Source organism: Panicum virgatum, chromosome 9K, assembly GCF_016808335.1.
Source record: "Panicum virgatum strain AP13 chromosome 9K, P.virgatum_v5, whole genome shotgun sequence".
In the NCBI taxonomy this organism is placed as follows: Eukaryota; Viridiplantae; Streptophyta; class Magnoliopsida; order Poales; family Poaceae; genus Panicum; species Panicum virgatum.
Window position 1 is genome coordinate 40,325,890 of NC_053144.1, and position 18,739 is coordinate 40,344,628.

General features: G+C 44.1%; 2 protein-coding genes across 2 annotated transcripts; one reads left to right on the forward strand and one right to left on the reverse strand.

The window, feature by feature from the left end:
- On the forward strand, positions 1–3,599 carry LOC120647983 (MDIS1-interacting receptor like kinase 2-like). The gene is made up of 3 exons (XM_039924775.1): positions 1–1,494; positions 1,765–2,920; positions 3,301–3,599. The coding sequence occupies exons 1-3, from the start codon at positions 1–3 to the stop codon at positions 3,585–3,587; spliced, it is 2,937 nt and encodes a 978-aa protein (XP_039780709.1). The 3' UTR covers positions 3,588–3,599.
- A 10,919-nt stretch (positions 3,600–14,518) lies between these two features.
- LOC120651398 (pathogenesis-related protein PRB1-2-like) lies at positions 14,519–15,276 on the reverse strand. Its single transcript, XM_039928871.1, has one exon. It carries the CDS (start codon positions 15,229–15,231, stop codon positions 14,701–14,703), a length of 531 nt encoding a protein of 176 aa, XP_039784805.1. The 5' UTR covers positions 15,232–15,276; the 3' UTR covers positions 14,519–14,700.
- Between the last annotated feature and the right edge of the window lie 3,463 nt (positions 15,277–18,739).

The following is an 18,739-nucleotide window of genomic DNA, read 5'->3' on the forward strand; positions in this document are numbered from 1 at the left end:
ATGTCGACCCTCCACGCAAATATATTGAAGCTGCTATGCACACTAACGATAAGGCCAGTAATAATTCTCTTGTTGCTGGCTGTCATTCTGCACGCGGGCAGCACGGCGGAGTATCACGGTGGCCCGCTGTCGTCGTCGTCTCTAGGGTCCCAGCAGAAAGGAGCCCTCCTCCAGTGGAAGTCGACCTTGCTGCAAAGCAGCAGGGCGCACGCACTGGACTCATGGCAGGACGGTTCTAGCCCGTGCAGCGGCAATTGGACGGGCATCACCTGCAGCGTCGTTCACGTCCACCGTGGCCACCGCCGGCCCCGCGCGCGCCTGGTGGTGGTCACCAGCATGTCGTTGCCGGAAGCCGGCATAAGTGGAAGCCTCGGTGAGCTCAACTTCTCCGCCCTCCCGTTCCTCCGGTTCATCAACCTCAGCTACAACAGCCTTGCTGGAGGAATCCCCCCTGCCATCACGTCCCTAACCGCGCTCTCCTACCTAGACCTCACTAGCAACTCGCTCCATGGACGGATACCACCAGAGATCGGTCGCATGGGACACCTCCGGCTGCTGTGGCTGGCCCTCAACAACCTCACGGGCTACATCCCCGCGTCCCTCGGGAACCTGACCATGCTGACTGACCTCAGCGTCCACCAAAACCAACTGGTCGGGAACATCCCGGAGGAGCTCGGGAAGCTCACGCGCCTAGAGGCCATGGATCTCAGCACCACCGCGTTGAGCGGCGCAATACCAAGTAGCATAGGCAACCTGACCAGACTACTCCTCCTGTACCTCTACGAAAACCAGCTGTCGGGGCCCATACCATCCTCTCTAGGCAACCTCCTCAACCTTGGTGATCTTGAGCTCACCGGGAATCGCTTGAGCGGTGGAATTCCAGTCTCGTTGGCAAACCTCACCCAACTCCAGCTGCTTTACCTCTCTGTCAATCAGCTCACAGGTCCAATCCCCCAACAGATAGGGTTGATGGAAAACCTGACCCAGCTATCTTTATATACAAACCAGCTAGGAGGCCCGATTCCGCCGAGCTTGGGGAACGCAACGAGGCTAAACTACATTAACCTCTGTGATAACCAGTTTGTGGGGCCCATCCCAAGTGAGATTGGCTATTTGACGGGTCTCACTGACTTGTACCTATGCCAAAACCTCATTTCAGGCTCAATTCCTGCTAGTCTTGCCAACGTCACGGGCATGAGAGAGCTACTTCTCTTCTACAACAAGCTCACAGGTCCGCTGCCTCGAGAATTTTATCCTATCCTCACAAAGTTGGATCTGATCAATCTGAGCAACAACTCCCTCTCGGGCGAATTGCCATCTGATGTGTGCGAAGGGGGGAATAATCTCTGGGAGTTCATCGTCGCCTCTAACATGTTCACTGGCCCAATCCCGAGAGGCCTACGAAAATGTAGGAGCCTACAGAGACTTGACCTATCTTCTAACAAGCTTACAGGAGACATATCAGATTTTGGGCCCTATCCACACCTCACTGAAGTGAGCTTTAAGAGAAACAATCTTCACGGGCATTTGTCGAAATCCTGGGGTCCAAGCACTAATTTGACCAAATTGGTTATGGGAGGAAACATGTTAACTGGAAGCTTGCCACCTGAAATATCAAACCTAGTGAAGCTAGAGGTACTTGTACTCTACGGCAACAAACTAACAGGCAAGATACCACCAGAACTAGGCAACCTAGACAACCTGTACATTCTCAGCTTATCGGGAAACGAATTTTCGGGTGATATACCACCTGAATTTGGCCAGATGGGTAATCTGCAGTTTCTCGATATATCTATGAATAAGTTAAATGGGTCAATACCTCAGGAGCTTGGGAGTTGCACTGAGCTGCTGTCATTGCTTATCAATCACAATAGCTTGAGTGGAGAATTGCCGGTGTCCTTGGGTAATCTGGAGAACCTGCAGCTTGTGTTGGATTTGAGCAATAACAATTTCACAGGCAGACTTCCCGTGCAGCTCGGGAGCTTAGTTAAGTTGGAGGTACTGAACCTCTCCCACAACCAATTCGATGGAATCATTCCACCCTCCTTCGCTGACATGGCTAGTTTGGAAGGGCCTCTTCCAATAAGGCCACTATTTCATAATGCCTCCATAGGATGGTTCCTCCACAATAAAGGCCTCTGTGGCAATCTCTCTGGCCTTCCAACATGCGCTTCGGCTATGGATTTGGAGCATCACAACAGAAGAATTCGTAGGTTGGCAATAGCCATTTCCATTCCTTTGTGCATAGTCACCGTTCTCACATTTTTTGGAGTTATTATGATTATTCACAAGAGAAAAAGACCACATGACACGACTATAGTAGATACAAGAGATGTGCTTTCAGTGTGGAATTTCGATGGGAAACTAGCATTTGAGGATATCATTAGGGCGACAGAAAATTTCAGTGAGAGTTACATCATCGGATCAGGTGGGTATGGCAGAGTCTATAAAGCTCAGCTCCAAGGGGGGAGATTGGTTGCAGTAAAAAGGCTCCATAAAACTGAAGAAGACAACATGAATGATGAAAATCGATTCATAAGCGAAATCGAGGTGTTGACAAAGATCCGGCACCGAAGCATCGTTAAGCTATATGGGTATTGCTCTCATCAACTGTACAAATTTCTAGTCTATGATTACATTGATAGAGGGAGTCTTCATGCAACCTTGGATAATGAGGAGCTAGCAAAGGAACTGAACTGGCAGAGGCGAGTTGCCATTGCTAGAGACGTGGCTCAAGCTATGTACTATTTGCACCATGAATGCAACCCGCCAATAATCCACCGTGACATTACAAGCAGCAACATATTGATCGATGCAAATTTGAAAGCCTGTATTTCAGATTTTGGCATAGCAAGGATTATAAAGCCCGATTCATCGAATTGGAGTGAATTAGCAGGGACATATGGTTATATAGCCCCAGGTATGTGGCTTGCTTCATTGTGCGTTTGTGCTTGCATGTTGCATACATGTTAGAGATAAGTTTCACACAAAAATGCGACTATATATTGGTACGTAAAATTTATTAGAAAACTGTAACATATGGAGTTAGTTTCATTTTAACTACCTTGATAGTTTGCTGCCATTGCTACAAGTTTGCATAAAACTAGAACTTTTACTCAACGTTTCAGAGTAGAAAGTTGTCCTTTTGTATTACTAGGGTAAGAAACAGTAGTATGGTTCTATATATAACTACCCCAAAAGTTGTAGTTAATTTTCATAGTTAGGTGTAAATAATTATAGTTTTATGAGATTTTTATATATTATTATTTACTTAAATCTAATTCTTTTCTTTTTCTATAGAGCTTTCATACACATCAGTGGTGACAACGAAGTGCGATGTCTACAGCTTTGGTGTAGTTGTGCTTGAGATTATGATGGGAAGATACCCTAGTGAACTTCAGACCCTTCCATCCGTTGAGATTGCAATGGAAATGTTGGACCAGCGAACACAGCTGCCAACAATGGAGGAGGTAGAAGAAATTGCTTTGCTTGTCCAATTGGCATTTGCTTGCATGGAAACTTCTCCTCACTCAAGACCTGAAATGCAGGAAGTCTATCAGAAACTGACTCGCCACCCCTTCTCATGATGTTGCCATATATTTTTCATGCACTTACTCTAGAAAAGAAACACAAGAACATGTCAAAGATTAGCTGTTGAAGGTTTGATAACCTGAGACTTGTATTATATAACCCTAATTCGTAGACATAACACTACAGTGGTATTGGATAAAGCCTGACGAGGCAGTGTTTGGTGTGGCCACCATATAATGCATCAAAGCAAGAACCTATAAACACGACTATAGATTTTATTTGTTGAACCTTTTCTGTTTTCCATACAGTTTTTTTCCTGGGAGTTATCGGAGAAGTGTAATAACTTACACCCTATGTCCAGATATCTGAATTACATATGCAAATTTCAAAAGTGTTGTCACTTGACCCATTACTAGGATAATTACATATGAGCTTATTGATGCAAAAGTTGTACCAACATATTTGTATTTCAGTGTACGCCATGCATTGTTATGGCCTTTTTTTTCTAGTATACACGGAAACTTTCAGTCTAAGTTCAAGCTATTTTAAAGACTGCCTAATCAAACTGTGTCATACATTCATGCACCAAGGAAATATTTACTGTTCATTATTATCGGTTCCGATTTATAATTCGTTTTGTTTTTACTAAATATATAGTTACGTTCTTGCTATATATCTAGACATAGCGTATATCTAGATCCATAACAATAGTTAGCTATGTATCAAAGAAAGCCAAAACGACTTAGTGCTGCAGGCATCGCGAATGGCAGCTGGGACCACCTCAGAAGGTGTAACACCCGGTTTATAAAAGAACATAAACCGAGCAATCAAATACGTGCCAGGATCAAGTCACACGTATATACAACAGAATGAACAGTATATCACAGCACATATCACGTAAAAAGATATAATAAAGCGAGTTCGAATGCAATCTTTACCATTGAGTTACCATTGAGCTATCGAGGGATTTCATATCTCATCCCGCCAGCAATCTACACAAGCAAATTTCAAAGACCCTAAGGCACCGGTTTTGCTTCTCCACCCGGTGCCAAAGAGAAATTTCATTCCCGCCCGTTGGGCCCCTAAGGCACCGGGTGGAACTGCAACCGGTGCCTATGGCTTCACTAAGTCACTAGGTGGAACTGCAACCGGTACCTAAGGAGCTCTTAGGTACAGGTTGAAATTATCACCCGGTGCCAAAGGCTTAGGGTATTTAAGCCCCGGCCCTTCTTCCTCCATTCCCCCTCCTCTCGCGATTGCCGCCGGCCTCCGATCGTCCACCTCGCCGCCTCACTGCGCCGCCGGCCTCGACGACGCTCGCGCCCTCTGCTCCGGCCGCCGCGACATCTCCTCGATCTGCCACCTCAACCTCCGCGCGTGCCCTCGACGCCTCGACGCCCCCTCGACCGCCGCGTACGAGAGGCGCCGCCGCCAAGCGGCCTCAACGCCACTCCGGTCCACCTCCACCCGAATAGAGCTCGTGGTGAGCTTCCCCACGCCCTCCTCATCCTCTCCGACCCCTTTCCCCTCTCTTTCCGGCGCCACATTGCTGGGGCGCAGCTGCACCGCCGCGGTTGGCGTCCCGCCGCCGCACGCACATCGCGGGAGGGGCTACACGCCAGTGCCGCGCGCCCCGAAGCCACCTTGCCTCCCTGGCCGCGGGCGCGCGCCGCACTCCCGCCGCCCGGCCCTGCGCCGGCCGGAACGCCGCCGCCGCTGTGCCATAGCGTGCGCGAGCTGGGGCTGGGCTGGGCCTCTCACTGACCAGTGGGGCCCAGCTGTCAGCCCCTGTTTAAGGTTTAGGGTTTTCCAAAATTGTTTAATTCGGCTGAGATTTTGTAAAATGCATAACAAATCACAGAAAAATGGTAAAAATACAAAATCAACTTTGTTAGTTTAATTGCATCTAGATCTTCGAAGGAAAAATACTCGTACATGTTAGATGTCAGTGTTATATGTGTTAATTTAGTTGTAGATATAGTGTTGCCATTATTATATATTGACTAGAATTTAATTATAGAGATATTTTTATAATTTAATTATAGATATAGTATTTTTTATTAGATATTAACTAGAATTTAATTATAGATATAGTGTTACCATTATTATATAGAGATATTTTTAGAATTTAATTATAGATGTAGTATTTTTAGAATTTGATGTCCTTATTCAATGTCCTCCACCGCGCCGCCCCTTCACCCTGCAGCACGCCGGCCACCCCACTACGACGCCGGCGCCCTCCTACGCATAGTATAATTTAGTTTAAAATTTATTTGTTTTAGTGATAACTAGATAGTATAGTTTTATTTAGTTTAAAATTTAATTGTTTAGTGATAACTAGATAGTATATAATTTATCTATATTAGTTTCATGTATAATTAGTATAATTAGTTTGTTATGTATATGTATATACTATATAATGTATAATTAGATAGAATTTAAATAATTTCTATATAATTAGTTTGTATTATATATGTATATATGTATAATTTATTACTTTTTCTTTACATGTGTAATTTAGATGTACTTGTATCACATGTTAATTTATTTATATACATTAGTTAGAAAATTTAGTTAGAGAAGGAAATGGAGAGAATTTAGTTAGAGAGAATGTAGTCATTATTTTTTTACCATTATTTGATATTATCTAGAATTTAGTTATTTCATATATAGAAGGAAATGAAGAGAATTTAGAGAGAATTTCTATTATTATGTCTTATGTAGTGTATTATTGTGTCATTCAAAGATTTTATTTAATCATGTATTTAATGGTTAGATGACGACGGCATGTATTTCACTGTATAATGTAATGACGACGACAATGAGTAATGACGAGTAACGACGACGAGTAATAATTTTATATACAATTCTTGATTACATGTATTGTATTTGTAATTTAGATTGATTTAAATTAATTCTCGAGCTCGAACCCGTTCGTATTCGCTCTCTAACTCACGCATTCGCCGTCCCTCGACTCTCGACCTCGACCCTCGACCCCGACTCTCAACCCCGTCCCTCGACTCTGGACCTCGACCCTCAACCCTAGACCTCGACCCTCAACCCTCAACCTGTTCCTCGACCCGGTTCCTCGACCCCGTTCCACGACACACACACACTCCCACTAACACACACAGACACACACAAACTGACTCACACACACACTCACTAACTCTCTCTCTCTCTTTCTCCGTCCCTCTAACATACACACACTCTCTCTCTCTCAAACACGCATATTCGTTCAAAGAATTGAATTCTCCTACTTCATTAAAGGATGGACACATACTCTAACACATTTTTACGGTTTCAGTTAAGGATGGACCCCTTCGGTGATGACGAGGTCGCCAAGCAATACATGTTGGACGCAATAAACGAAGATACGAGGGCCAAAACCACCCAGCCAATCGCTGAAGAAGATGCTCGGACAGCTGATTCGTTTCTGAATATGTCTGGAGATGCCGATGAAGAAGATGATGACTTTGCATCGCCGCCCAATCAATAGCAGCATGTTCCAGTACGAATCTTAAAACTATATGCATGGTGACTTCGGTAGATTAGTTTTGTGATTAACATATCTTTTCTGTAATTTAGTCGACCTCCGCATCGACTTCGTTGAGCCAGTCAAATGGGAGACACCGGGAAACCAAGAAAATGGAGGGAAGACATGTCGTCACAGAAGTGGACGCAGAGGGCTGTCCAAGTGCTCCAGAGGCTGCTAGCACAAAATTTGTCAACCAATGTGGGGTTATTGTTCGGGCAAGAATTCCGATCACCACAAGACTATGGAAAATGAGCAAACCCGAAGAACAGCCCTCGACGCCTCTATCATCACCATTTGGGTTTTGTAAGTATCACTTACCTCTACATTAATACTTTTTGTTAATAAGAACATAATTATATATGTGCATTATAAAATTTCTATTGTATCGTTTAGACAGGAGACCCAAAGAAGCCGAAAACATGGATGGCACCATCAGATCGGCTTCATGTCTCTTTTGCTAGTCAATCAGAAAGTGCTCAATGAAAATTACAAGGAAACGTGCCAAAACATGTACGATTCGTTGACTAGGCAAAATAACAAATCCTATATATTCATACCATACAACTTTGGGTAAGTCTTGGTTGACTCAATCCTCTGTTATATTACTAAATAAATACTAAGTTATCTAATGCATATATGTATATATCCTATCTATATCTACAGTTATCATTGGATTTTACTCATACTTTCCGTAGAGACCGGCAATCATATAGTCTTTGACTCAATGAGAAATCCAAAGTCCGCAATCCAACATATCCTAGACCCCTTGAACAGGTAAGTTCAGTTTGCACAATCAAATCCTTTTTCTGTTAATAACAATTTCTGAATATCAAACTTAACTTTGAGCACAGGGTTTGGAAAAAATTGTGAAAAATCCTTTTTCTGTTAATAACAATTTCTGAATTATATGCTCGCATTTCACTTTTAGTTAGTTTCAAATATTCTCTGAAAACGAACATGAACGACAAATGAATGTATAGTATTGTAGAGCTTGAGTGCATTTAGCAATTATAAAAGAATAAACAGTAATAAATGTAACAAACAAAACTGGATTTGGGAAAAAAGGAAAAAAGTCATTGGTACCGGTTCGAAAGACCAACCGGTACCAAAGGGACTGCCACCTTGCGTCAGCATGACAGCCTCTTTGGTATCGGTTGGTCTTTCCAACCGGTACCAATGGAAGCCTAAGGCACCGGTTGAAAAACCTGGTGTCTAAAGGCGAGGCCATTGGTCTCGGTTTGCGGGAACCGGTTGGAAAACCGGTGCCTAAGGGTGTTTTCAACCGGTTCCCATGGCGTGTTTTCTAGTAGTGTTATGTATGTCTCGTGATGCTTTCCTGAAGTTGCATGACCACTTACTTCCATATGGGTTGAAAAGTACAAAAGAGTGCGGGTCCATGGAAGCTTTAGGTTTATATATCTGGACTTGTGCGCACGGATCTGGTGTTAGAGAATGCAGGGATAGATTCGAACGGTCTTTAGATACAAAAAGTAGGAAGACTACTAAGGTGGCAGAGATTATGTTTAGGTGGGCACAGACTGTACTAGTTCCAATCGATATGCATTATACACAAGTGAGCAGCGAACTTGCTGAATATGCACCATGGTTTGATGGATGCATTGGTGGTATAGATGGCACTCACATCCCGGTTGAGGTGAATCAAGAGGCCAAAGTTGACTTCATTAATAGGGATGGAGAAGTTTCGATTAATGTTTGCGCCATAGTGGACATGCATGGCCGATTCACCTATGTGGGAGCCGGGAAGGCGGGTGCATGTCATAACATGGAGGTTCTACAAGATTGTTAGGCAGATCAAAGGTTCCCGCATCCGCCCCAGGTTTGTGCTTATTTTTCAAGCTTCTGATGCAGCAGTTGAGTACTACCAGTTTGTTGGAACAAATATTTTGCTGCTAAGACTTGAAATTGTTAAATTGTTGTAGGATGGTACTACCTGGCGGACTTGGGATACATGGAGCAGCAAGGATACATGACTCCTTTCTGGGATACTGTGACACCCTAGGTGTCTGTACAATAGTTGTGTATCTATTTTATGCATCATGTGCTTGAAATGCTTGAAAAAGGATCTTTTTGTAATTATAAAGGTTATATGTGTAATTATGATTTTATACAAGGTCCTTTCTGCAGTTATATTTGAATAGGATGTGAAATTATAGCTTTTGTGGAGGGTGTTTTTGCAAAATGTAGTGTAATCATTACATGGCAGGAAACTTTTCAAATCAGCCTAAGTTTGAAGTGAAATTGCATTGAAAAAGACAAAATTCCTAGAATTCAAAATCCTTTCCATGTTTTCAAAATTAGCTCTTGAATCTTTGATCAAATAAATTTTTGCACAACATCAAAGTTGTAGATCTTGAAAATTGAACAACTTTCATGTTGGACACTTTTTCATTTGAGCCCTATTTTAAAAGTTATCTCTGCTTTACAGTTTGGTCCCTGGAAATTTTAGAAATTGCAACTTAGTCCACCTTTCTTCTTCCCTCTCTGCTTCTCTGTTCAGCGCCGCCGGCGTGTCGCCGCGCCGCCCGCCGCTCTGGGCCGCCTTCCCGGCCACCTATTACTCGCGCTGGCTTCCACGCGTCGCACTGATGCTCCCCACCGCCCTCCTTTCTTCGCGCTGTGCCTCTCCTTGCTTTGCCACGCGCCCCCGCCGAGCCCAGTGGCCGCCACCTCGCCGTCGCGGTGGCGAGCTCGCTGCTGAGCCCCAGGCCTCCAACTCTCGCACGCAGCAGCACCAGGAAGGCCCCTTCACGCTATCTCGCACTCTCTCTCTCCAATTCCCCGACCCCAATCCCCAGAACAGCGCCGCCGTCCGCTCAAACCCCGGCAAGCTCGACCTCACCGTCGAACCCACTCCTCCGCCCGCGCTGACCCCGCAATTAGCACCGCTCGAGCCTCGCACAGCTCCCTGGCCTCTTCTCGTCGCCTATCGTCCACCAAAGCCCCTCGCCGTCGAGCTCCGCCGCCGCGCAGAGCTTCGCCGCCACCTGCTCACTGTGGAGCTCATAGCCCCGGACCTCCTCCGCTCAATCCAACCCCTCCACTAGATCCGCCTCGCCCTCGCGCAACTAGTCGACCACTTCTCGTCGACCATCCACCACCGAAGCACCCCCGCCGATGAGTTCCCTCTGCCGCCGACTGCCTGCTCACGTCGCGCCGCCGCTACAGCCCACCCCGACCTCGATTCTGGGCATCTACAGGTGCGCACGGGTGCGGTGAACCTCCCACACCCCTCCACCCTCGCCGCCGGTGACCCCTCTCGCCGGTTTTGGCCGGTCAACGCCGTGCCCCCCCTCTGACCCAGCCAAGGACCCCATGTTAGAAGGAACAAAAGTTCCAGGGGGCTGTCTGCAAACCCCGTGACACGTATGAATAGTATCTTTAGGGGCTCCTTTGTAATTTTTGCAGTGAACTTTGAAATTCAATAGAAATTCGTAGAAAATTCATAAATTAGCAAATCTTGATGTTCTGGAATCCTTGTGTCAAGCTCTATCCAGTAGAATCAAAATATGATAGATGTTTGTGGAAAGTTTTTGCTGGAAAATTAGATTTGTGTCACTAGGTACATAAAGACTAGATGTTTTATCTTTTTCTTAGCTATTGTTTGAAGCCATGTATTGCTGTGAAATTTTTATGGTGAGTTTATCATGAGACTCTAGTGTTTCTATAAAAATTTCGTGGTCAGTTATCATGTGTAGCTATTTCTTTGATTTAATCCTTTTTTAGTAGACTTTAATTATGATAAATAGTTTGTATTTAGGATAAATCATGAAAATATTTCTAAGTGATCTTTTTGAATAGTTTAGCTTGTACATGAAGTTTTAGCACCAGTTCATGACTAGAACAGAAGATAAAAATGAATCTTTTAATCTGATGTCTGTTTTGTTTATTTTTTCAAAGTTAATTATTTGTAGATAAAATCATGAAAAATTCAAAGTAGATAACTCATCCCTTTGTAGGCCTTCTGTTAAATTTTGAGCTTCTGTTTTGTTCTATTTTAACCTGTGTAATTCAATCTTGATCTAGGTGTGGTCTGAATGATTGAATTGTTATGAATAAATGGCTACATGTTTTGGCATGAGTTTTACAGAGTAGCTTACTCTGTTCATGTTCTATTTAGTGTAATGTTTGCTAAATTTATTACTGTTTGTGCTCTGAGTTGTTTATTTATTAGCAAACCATAGTTTACTTGCTTTAGGAAACAACTCCCACTTGTTTAGGAAGTTAGTACAGCTTTCTTGTGCTGTTGATCATGATGGCTTGTGTAGTTAGTTATGTTGAGTTACTACTCTATAAACGCTTGCCCACGTGTGTTTATAATACTGTTCTTGCATTACATATAGATACGACTGCTTTGTCGGATGGGACGTACGAGCTGATCCCGGATTCCGAATGAGGTGATCTAGAAGCTCAAGCGAACACTGCGGTACTAACTGAAGCCCCAAACCAAAGTTTGGAAGAGCCCAGGGCTGAAATAGTTAGTGACTACCAAGAAGGCAAGCCCCGGACATAACCTATATTTTAAATTATTATCATTTACTGTTATTACTTACTTGTGCATTTACAGTTCTTAGGATTTGAATTGAAACCCTAGATGCATGATCCTAGGAACCTATGTACTGAACACTAGACCTGAGTTCAAATAATTGCTAAGCTTATAGGACTGGTAAAAGTCGAGTGATTGCCTGTCACTCGCGAGCTTTATAGGAACTGCTTGTTTACTTTCTGTTATCAATATAAGGACAACGGACGGGGTTGTGTTCGATATCATGACCTTATGTGAGACCCCGTCTGTGTTGATGAACTTGCTAAGGTCGCGGTGTGTGGTAGTGCTGGTTAAGTTTTTGAACGTACTAGCCACATGCCGTAAATATGGTACGCGGTAAGCCTAGTAGCCGATTGGACCGGGGAGTGGATATACCTATCACTCTCTCTTTAGAGATGGGCTTTTAAATTTTATTGTTGATCAACACTACGACTTCAAGGGACAAGGTTCGGCCTTGGAGCCCTGTAGTCGGGGAGAGTGACCCTATCCACAAGCCGGAAAGAAAGGTCAACGGTTGTTTGGGAATGACCCGACGGTATTCCAAACGTGTGTGTTAGGTCTGCTTGGCCAGGTTAACAAATTCGATTCGAATCGTCTGCTTCCCACAGTTTGGGACTGCTTGATCTCTTTGCCACACAGAGTAATAAGAGCAACAATATTATGATCAATCTTGATGTTTGCTTAGAAGTTCTACCATGATTGGATAGTAGTTGCTTACATAGAATGGTTAATCAACTAGAATCTTGAAAGCTAAAACTTGAAAGTAAGGATCTACTCTTTATTGCTTTTCAGCAAATGGAAAACCAGAGCCTCACAAAACCTTGCATAGTCTAGCTAAAGTGGGCTACTTATACCCGTTGACGGTTAAGTCTTGCTGAGTATTAGAATACTCAGCCTTGCTGTTGAAACCCTTTTTCAGGTATGAGTTTTGAGGATCAGATCGCTAGCTTGACCTATCCTTGCTCGTTGCCTCCTGGCTGGTCCGTAGAGTGGGATACGTCTTCGGCCGGCAATGACCTTGACGAGTGATACCTTGCTTGGGCTAGCTTGGTATACCTTTGCGACGTGTTGTAGCCATCGTGTTTTATCTTCCGCTGTTTAAACTCTGAAGTTTTACACTTAAGGCTTGTATAACTGTTTTACTAAAGTTTGGTTTTGTAATAATGGTTTGAACTGGTTTGTAATCTTTACTATGCCTATGATGTAAAATGGTGATTGTAATATCTCTGGACTCACCTTCGTGCGGGGTATGCTTGTTCAATCCGAGAACCGGTGGTTGTATCGGGACGTTACCCGACAGACCAAAAATTGTTCCGTTTGAAGTGCGTTTGAGCTGGTGTTGCATTTATGGTGTTGGCCTGCGCACTTGAGCCGGGATAATTCAGGTGGTTCTGCCACAGATACTAGGTATCATAAGACACATTTTAGGGCCATTGATATTCGCACATTAGATCGTCAGGAGAAATTTAACTACATTCACTCGAAGCTGCACAATGTCATTGAACGGAGGTTTGGACATCTGAAAGAGCGGTGGCATATCCTGCAAGGGGTTCCATTCTTCAAGAGGGAAAAGCAAGCATGGGTTATCATATCCTGTTTTGCAATGGACAATTATTTGTGGCTGCGTAAGTATGGAGATGGCTCCACTTACGCCCCGTCGGAGTGGGTGGTGATGAACACTACAACTAGTACCTCAGCTCTGAGGGAGTTGGTATCTGCTGCTGTGTGGTCTGCATCATGACTCATAGGTCGTTATTGTTTGCAAGTTTCAAACCATTTGTTATGTAATGAAGTGCTATTAGATCAAGTGACTGGGATAATTGTTGTGGTTCATGAACAGATAATGTAATGTAATTCGATCTGCAGCAGTGCCACCATTTTGTTCCTTTAATGTGGTGCATGGGTGCCAAAATTTGAATTTGAACGCGGGGGGGGGGGGGGGGGGGGTTCAATGTGGGATTTGAATTGAAATGAGGGTTTGGGCAACCAGCCAGCCGAATAGGGTCCAAATTTCCGGCAGGGAGCACCGTCCAGCCGCTCCAGTTTCCACCAGGCAGCCAGCCGCCGTTGTTTCCAGCCACAACAGTAGACCCCAGCAGTTACTGTTCCACCAGCCGAACCATCCATTCTAGCCAGCCATCCGAATGGGGCCAAGAGCATTTGGTACCGGGTCGTGGCATGACCCGGTGACCCGCACCGGGTCGTGCCACGACCCGGTACCAAATGCCATATGCTAGGCTCGGCATATGCCAAGAGTACGGGCTACTGCAGCTGGTACCTTTGTCCTGGAACTTTTGCCCGTTTTCTAGTAGTGCCGAGGTCATCAATATAATAAGCTATTTGTTGACATCAGTTACGGCAACTTTCTTGTACCGCAAGTGCGCGGTGTTAGCTTTTTCCCTTAGAGTATTTTAAGTTTTATAATGAATCCGCATAGATCAAGACTATAGGTTGTTTATAGAAGATAGTGATCTGACTTAATTCCTGAATATGATGCCAGAGAAGCCTTTGGTATGGAGGAATGGACACACTGGCGAAAGCCTAATTGCAAAAGATTGAAAACGGTGAACAGGCTGCCGTTGATGTGTCAGCCTCATATGGCGCATGCAGTTTTTTATATTGGTCACGTTGGCCCGGCGGCTATCAACATGCAAATGGGTCGCAAACAGACAAAGAAAACGTCAATATGTTTAAGGACCAATAATTAATTTAATGAACTAAGTGAAGGATAATTACACCAGGCAGTTCCAAGGAATGCTAAAATTATGAGAAAAGTCACATGGTGGATTGCTTATGTATGTTGAAACTTCTTACCATGCCAAGATTTGTTTACCTTTTGCTAATGGAAGTTGTGTTTTGAACAAAAATAGGAAATCTTCGCGGAGTAAGTTGCGTTGTGGTTTGTAAATTAACCATTAATTAATTATTTCGTATCTTACACAAGCATCACAAATTTGGCCACATACAACAAAGATACACATGCACATATGCGTGCTTATTATTTTGTAGGAATACTGCGTGCATGGAGACACTGCTGGAACGAACTCTCGTGCGGCGCACGCGCCCCCTACTTAGCAGCCGCGTCAAGCGCGAGGAACGGCCTCTCGCCGTTGAAGTTGCCAGGGGGGTCGTAGCTGCAGATGATGAACACGCCGCGGTTGGCGGCGCAGACGACGCGCGCGCAGCCGATGCGGGTGGACTTGCGCCACACCACCTGCGTGTAGTGCCCGCACACCTTGCCGGCGTCGCAGGTGTTGGTGTCGAGGTGGTAGTTCTTCTTCTCGTCCACCCATGACCTGAGCGCGTCGGCGGCGCTCCACGCCCGCCCCGCGGAGCCCCAGAAGAGGTTCTCCCCGAATGGCCCGCTGGAGTGCACGAGCTTGCAGTCCCCGGCACGCCTGGCGGCGTAGTCCTGCGCGTACCTGGCCACCTTGGCATCCCACGTCACCGGGCCGACACGGTCGGCGGCGCGCGCCCGGTTGTGCAGGTTGACGAACTCCTGCGGCGTGTTCTGGGCTGAGGCGGTGGTTGCAACAACGGCCAGTGCCATGGCCACAGCAGCAAAGGCAGCTAGACTACTACTCTTGGAGAACGCCATGGATGATGTTGTGGATGTTTTGGTTGTCTGATGGGATGAGAGAAAGCTCGGTGTTTATAGGCAGTGGATGTTGAAGAGTCGATGGTTAGGTAGCGCTAGTCAACGATATGATGATGGATGGAAAATGGAAAAATCATTCAGTTCCTTCCGTTGGCACGTTCTCTCATATTCTGATCTAAATGCTTAATTGCTTATATGTGTCAGCCCGTGCCGATTCCATACAAGTTCCGGAAATATCAATGGTTTGTTACTTAGGGTAGGTAAATGCAGTTGTATATTGTGCCACTCTGGACTGCGTCAACCTAGATCACAACCTCTCACTGGATGGAGATCGAAGTTAATCGCTGTGCAATACAACTATTATTTTCCCTCATCCGTATATGGATGACTTGTGTCAACAATAAAGCACACAGGAATTTCCGTTTAACATAAGCACAACGCACTCAAACAGCCGTACTATAGCTATTACCATGTCTTCAATTGTGCGATGTCATGTTTATATATGCAATTCGAATTTGGCAAGAGTTGAACAAGTAATTACTCATCAACAGAAAACTATGCACATTAAGCTATCGAATTTACGGACCTATATATTGCGAAACATATAAAATACATTTTGGAATATGAACTTTCCAGTCGTTCATGCTATCTTCAAAGGTTTAGGGATAATATATTATATATGCTTTGAAGATGCTAGGTGCCATGTAGTTGTTGATTTATAAACATACTTTTATTTATCTTCTTATGGGACTAGTGTTGCAAGTTGAAGGTTTCCTTTGTCATCCGTATTATTATTACATACTTATTTCTTACAAGCTATTACTTCCTCTGTACTGAAATATAAGGCCTGATTGAGTGGTCAGGTTCTCTCAGTAGTACCCTTGCCTGCCGGTCGGGGTTCAAACCCCTTGTGGGGGCGGACTTTACGGTGGTGCAGTGAGGTTGTTAGGGGCAAAAAATCCTCTCATCTATCTCATGCCAAAGCGCAGGTCTGTGGCCGGCTTCACTCACACAGCTGCGGTGCCGCTGTGTAAGGGTGGGGCAGGGGTTTTCTTGGCCTGTGTTTTCTACCTTAAGCACAAAGCCTTCGGGTGGTCTGTCCCCGGCAGGTCGAGTTTTTAGTTTGTGCTAAGTTGAACTGTTCTAAATTTGACCAAGTTCATAGAAAAAGTAATAATATTATGAATGTCAAATGAGAATAATTAAATTATCACAAAACATATGTTCATAATTCACTTATTAGATGTGTCATATGTTATTGTTATTCTCTATAAATTTGGTTAAATTTAAATATTTTGACTTAAGAGAAATCCAAATGCCTTATATTTCAGGACGGATATCACAGAGTTTGATCTTTGGCAACTTGCTAGTTCTGGCACATGACATGTTTCAGTGTATCCAACATATACAGAGTATTCCTTTCGAACAATCTTATCTTGTCCTCTCACCATGAAGGGGCTGCTAAGGCATAGATTTAAAAAGAGAAAGGTTGATACAAAAAAGAGAAGCTGCTTGGAATGTGCCACGACTATTCTTATATATTAGTCTGCTTGTAGATAGTTCCATGCTTACCTAAACTCGAGACCAAACAATCGAAGTTGGGATAATAATAAGTAAAGTGGTGAGTCTAGGTACGGACAGCTACTTATTGGACTTGTGGATAAATACCTTCCCTCTCAATGTATTCATCCAGCTTCAATCTTCTAAGGGTTTTTTGAATCTATACCATTACTACTATCGCACTTTGGAGATATATTATTACTATTCGCGATATTGTAAAGGTGCCATTATAATTTTACAATTCTTGCAGATACACCACTACTTACCCATTCGATATATTTTCCAAAAATTATGGACCAAAATACCCTTCATCTTCTTCGTCTCATCCTCTCCCCATCTCTTCCATGGCAGAGCGAGGTGGAAAAGCTCTATTCATGCCTGCCTCCATGGTGGAAAAGCTCAGGCGCAAGGAGCCTTGCCACCTTTAGCAGAGCGTGGTGGAGCAGAGGAGCACAAACCACGAGAGCTATGTTCCACGGAAGGATTCATGGATGCCTTGCCGCTGCTACATTCAGGTCCATGCAGATCGATACCGCAAGTGTGGCCACGGCGCAAGCGCACGCACGCACAGGCGTCCAACCAGCGCCCCGTGCACATGCACGCATGTGGATCTATCGGGCGGTGGATGTGAGGCACTCACGCTGGAGGACAGGCAGCGGACATGGTGGCATGGAGTAGCTTTTGACTTGAGAGGATGGAATGAGACAGGGATGTGAGGTTGGAGATAAGGGTATTTTGGTCTAATTTTTTTCAGAAACACATCGAAAAAGTATGTAATGGTATATCTTCAAGAATTGTAAAATTGTAATGGCACATTTACAGTATCATGAATAGTAATAGTATATCTCCAATCAAAGTGCGATAATTGTAATGGTATAAATCCAAAAAATCCATCTTTTAAATTACTAGTTTATTCACGCTTGCTCAGCAGCATGGGCCTAGTAATCTAAAAGACATAAAAGGTGTTAGCAGTTCATCCACTTCGTCAGTAGTTAGGATAGGGGTTTCATGGAAGATTTTGGAATGGTTATCAACAGAACAAAGTCCAGCTTATCGTTCAAACCGCAACCCTTGATAGATATTATTTTGTAACAGCATCCTTCATTCGTTGCAACTGTTCATTGTGTCCTTTTGCGTGTAGATGATCTCTTTTGTTGCTCATATCTTCAAAGGTATAGGATACTACTGAAGTGCATCTAGGCCGATAGATGTAATGGTAAGTTTCGGTGATTAATGACAACCGTATGCGACTAACGTATGTTTTGAAGGAAAAATTAATGATTAATTTAGTCCCATATGAAATGTGAAAAGAGACCCCTCAATTCGAAACAATCATGCGTGCCAAGGACTCAATTTCAAAGATTAAGGACCTTTCTAGTCTCAAGTGTCACAAGGAGATGAAGGACACTTGATTTAGATAGGGTTTATAGTTTTTAGTTCTTGACCGTACTATTAAGAGGGGTTCATGAGTTAGTAGCTTGATCAAAATTGAGTTGGCCTTAGAAATCTTGCACACTCGATCAAAAACAGCTCAAGATAGTCAATAGAAGTTAACACAACACTTGGAAGAAGAAACAATCGAAGTTACATTGAAATCCAAGTTAATTCAGCTGAAAACCAGGAAAAACAGCAGCACCGGTTGAACCGGTGCCCTAGCGTCGGAGCATCCGACGCTTGGCGGAAGGACCGATGCCCTGTCGGTCTATCTTCCCTGGATGAAGACAGAAATCAAGTAAAGCACCGGTTGAACCGACGGTTCAGAATCAAAGCACCGGTGCAATGAAAGTCTTTTGTTCCAGAGAGCATGTTCTGGTGGACTTCAACTTCTCTTCAGCACCGGTTGAACCGACGCTTCGGAATCAAAGCACCGGTGCATTGAACGTCCTATGTTCCAGAGAGCTTGTTTGAATGGATCAGTCAACCTCTTCAGCACCGGTTGAACCGATGC

What these genes read in the sequence shown, in the direction of transcription:
- LOC120647983 (XM_039924775.1), top strand. Translation starts at nt 1, where the DNA reads ATGTCGACCCTCCACGCAAATATATTGAAGCTGCTATGCACACTAACG. An exon ending in CCTATCCACACCTCACTGAA is followed by an intron (nt 1,495 to 1,764) that starts GTGAGCTTTAAG and finishes GAATTTGGCCAG; the next exon opens with ATGGGTAATCTGCAGTTTCT. An exon ending in ATATGGTTATATAGCCCCAG is followed by an intron (nt 2,921 to 3,300) that starts GTATGTGGCTTG and finishes CTTTTTCTATAG; the next exon opens with AGCTTTCATACACATCAGTG.
- LOC120651398 (XM_039928871.1), bottom strand. Translation starts at nt 15,231, where the DNA reads ATGGCGTTCTCCAAGAGTAGTAGTCTAGCTGCCTTTGCTGCTGTGGCC.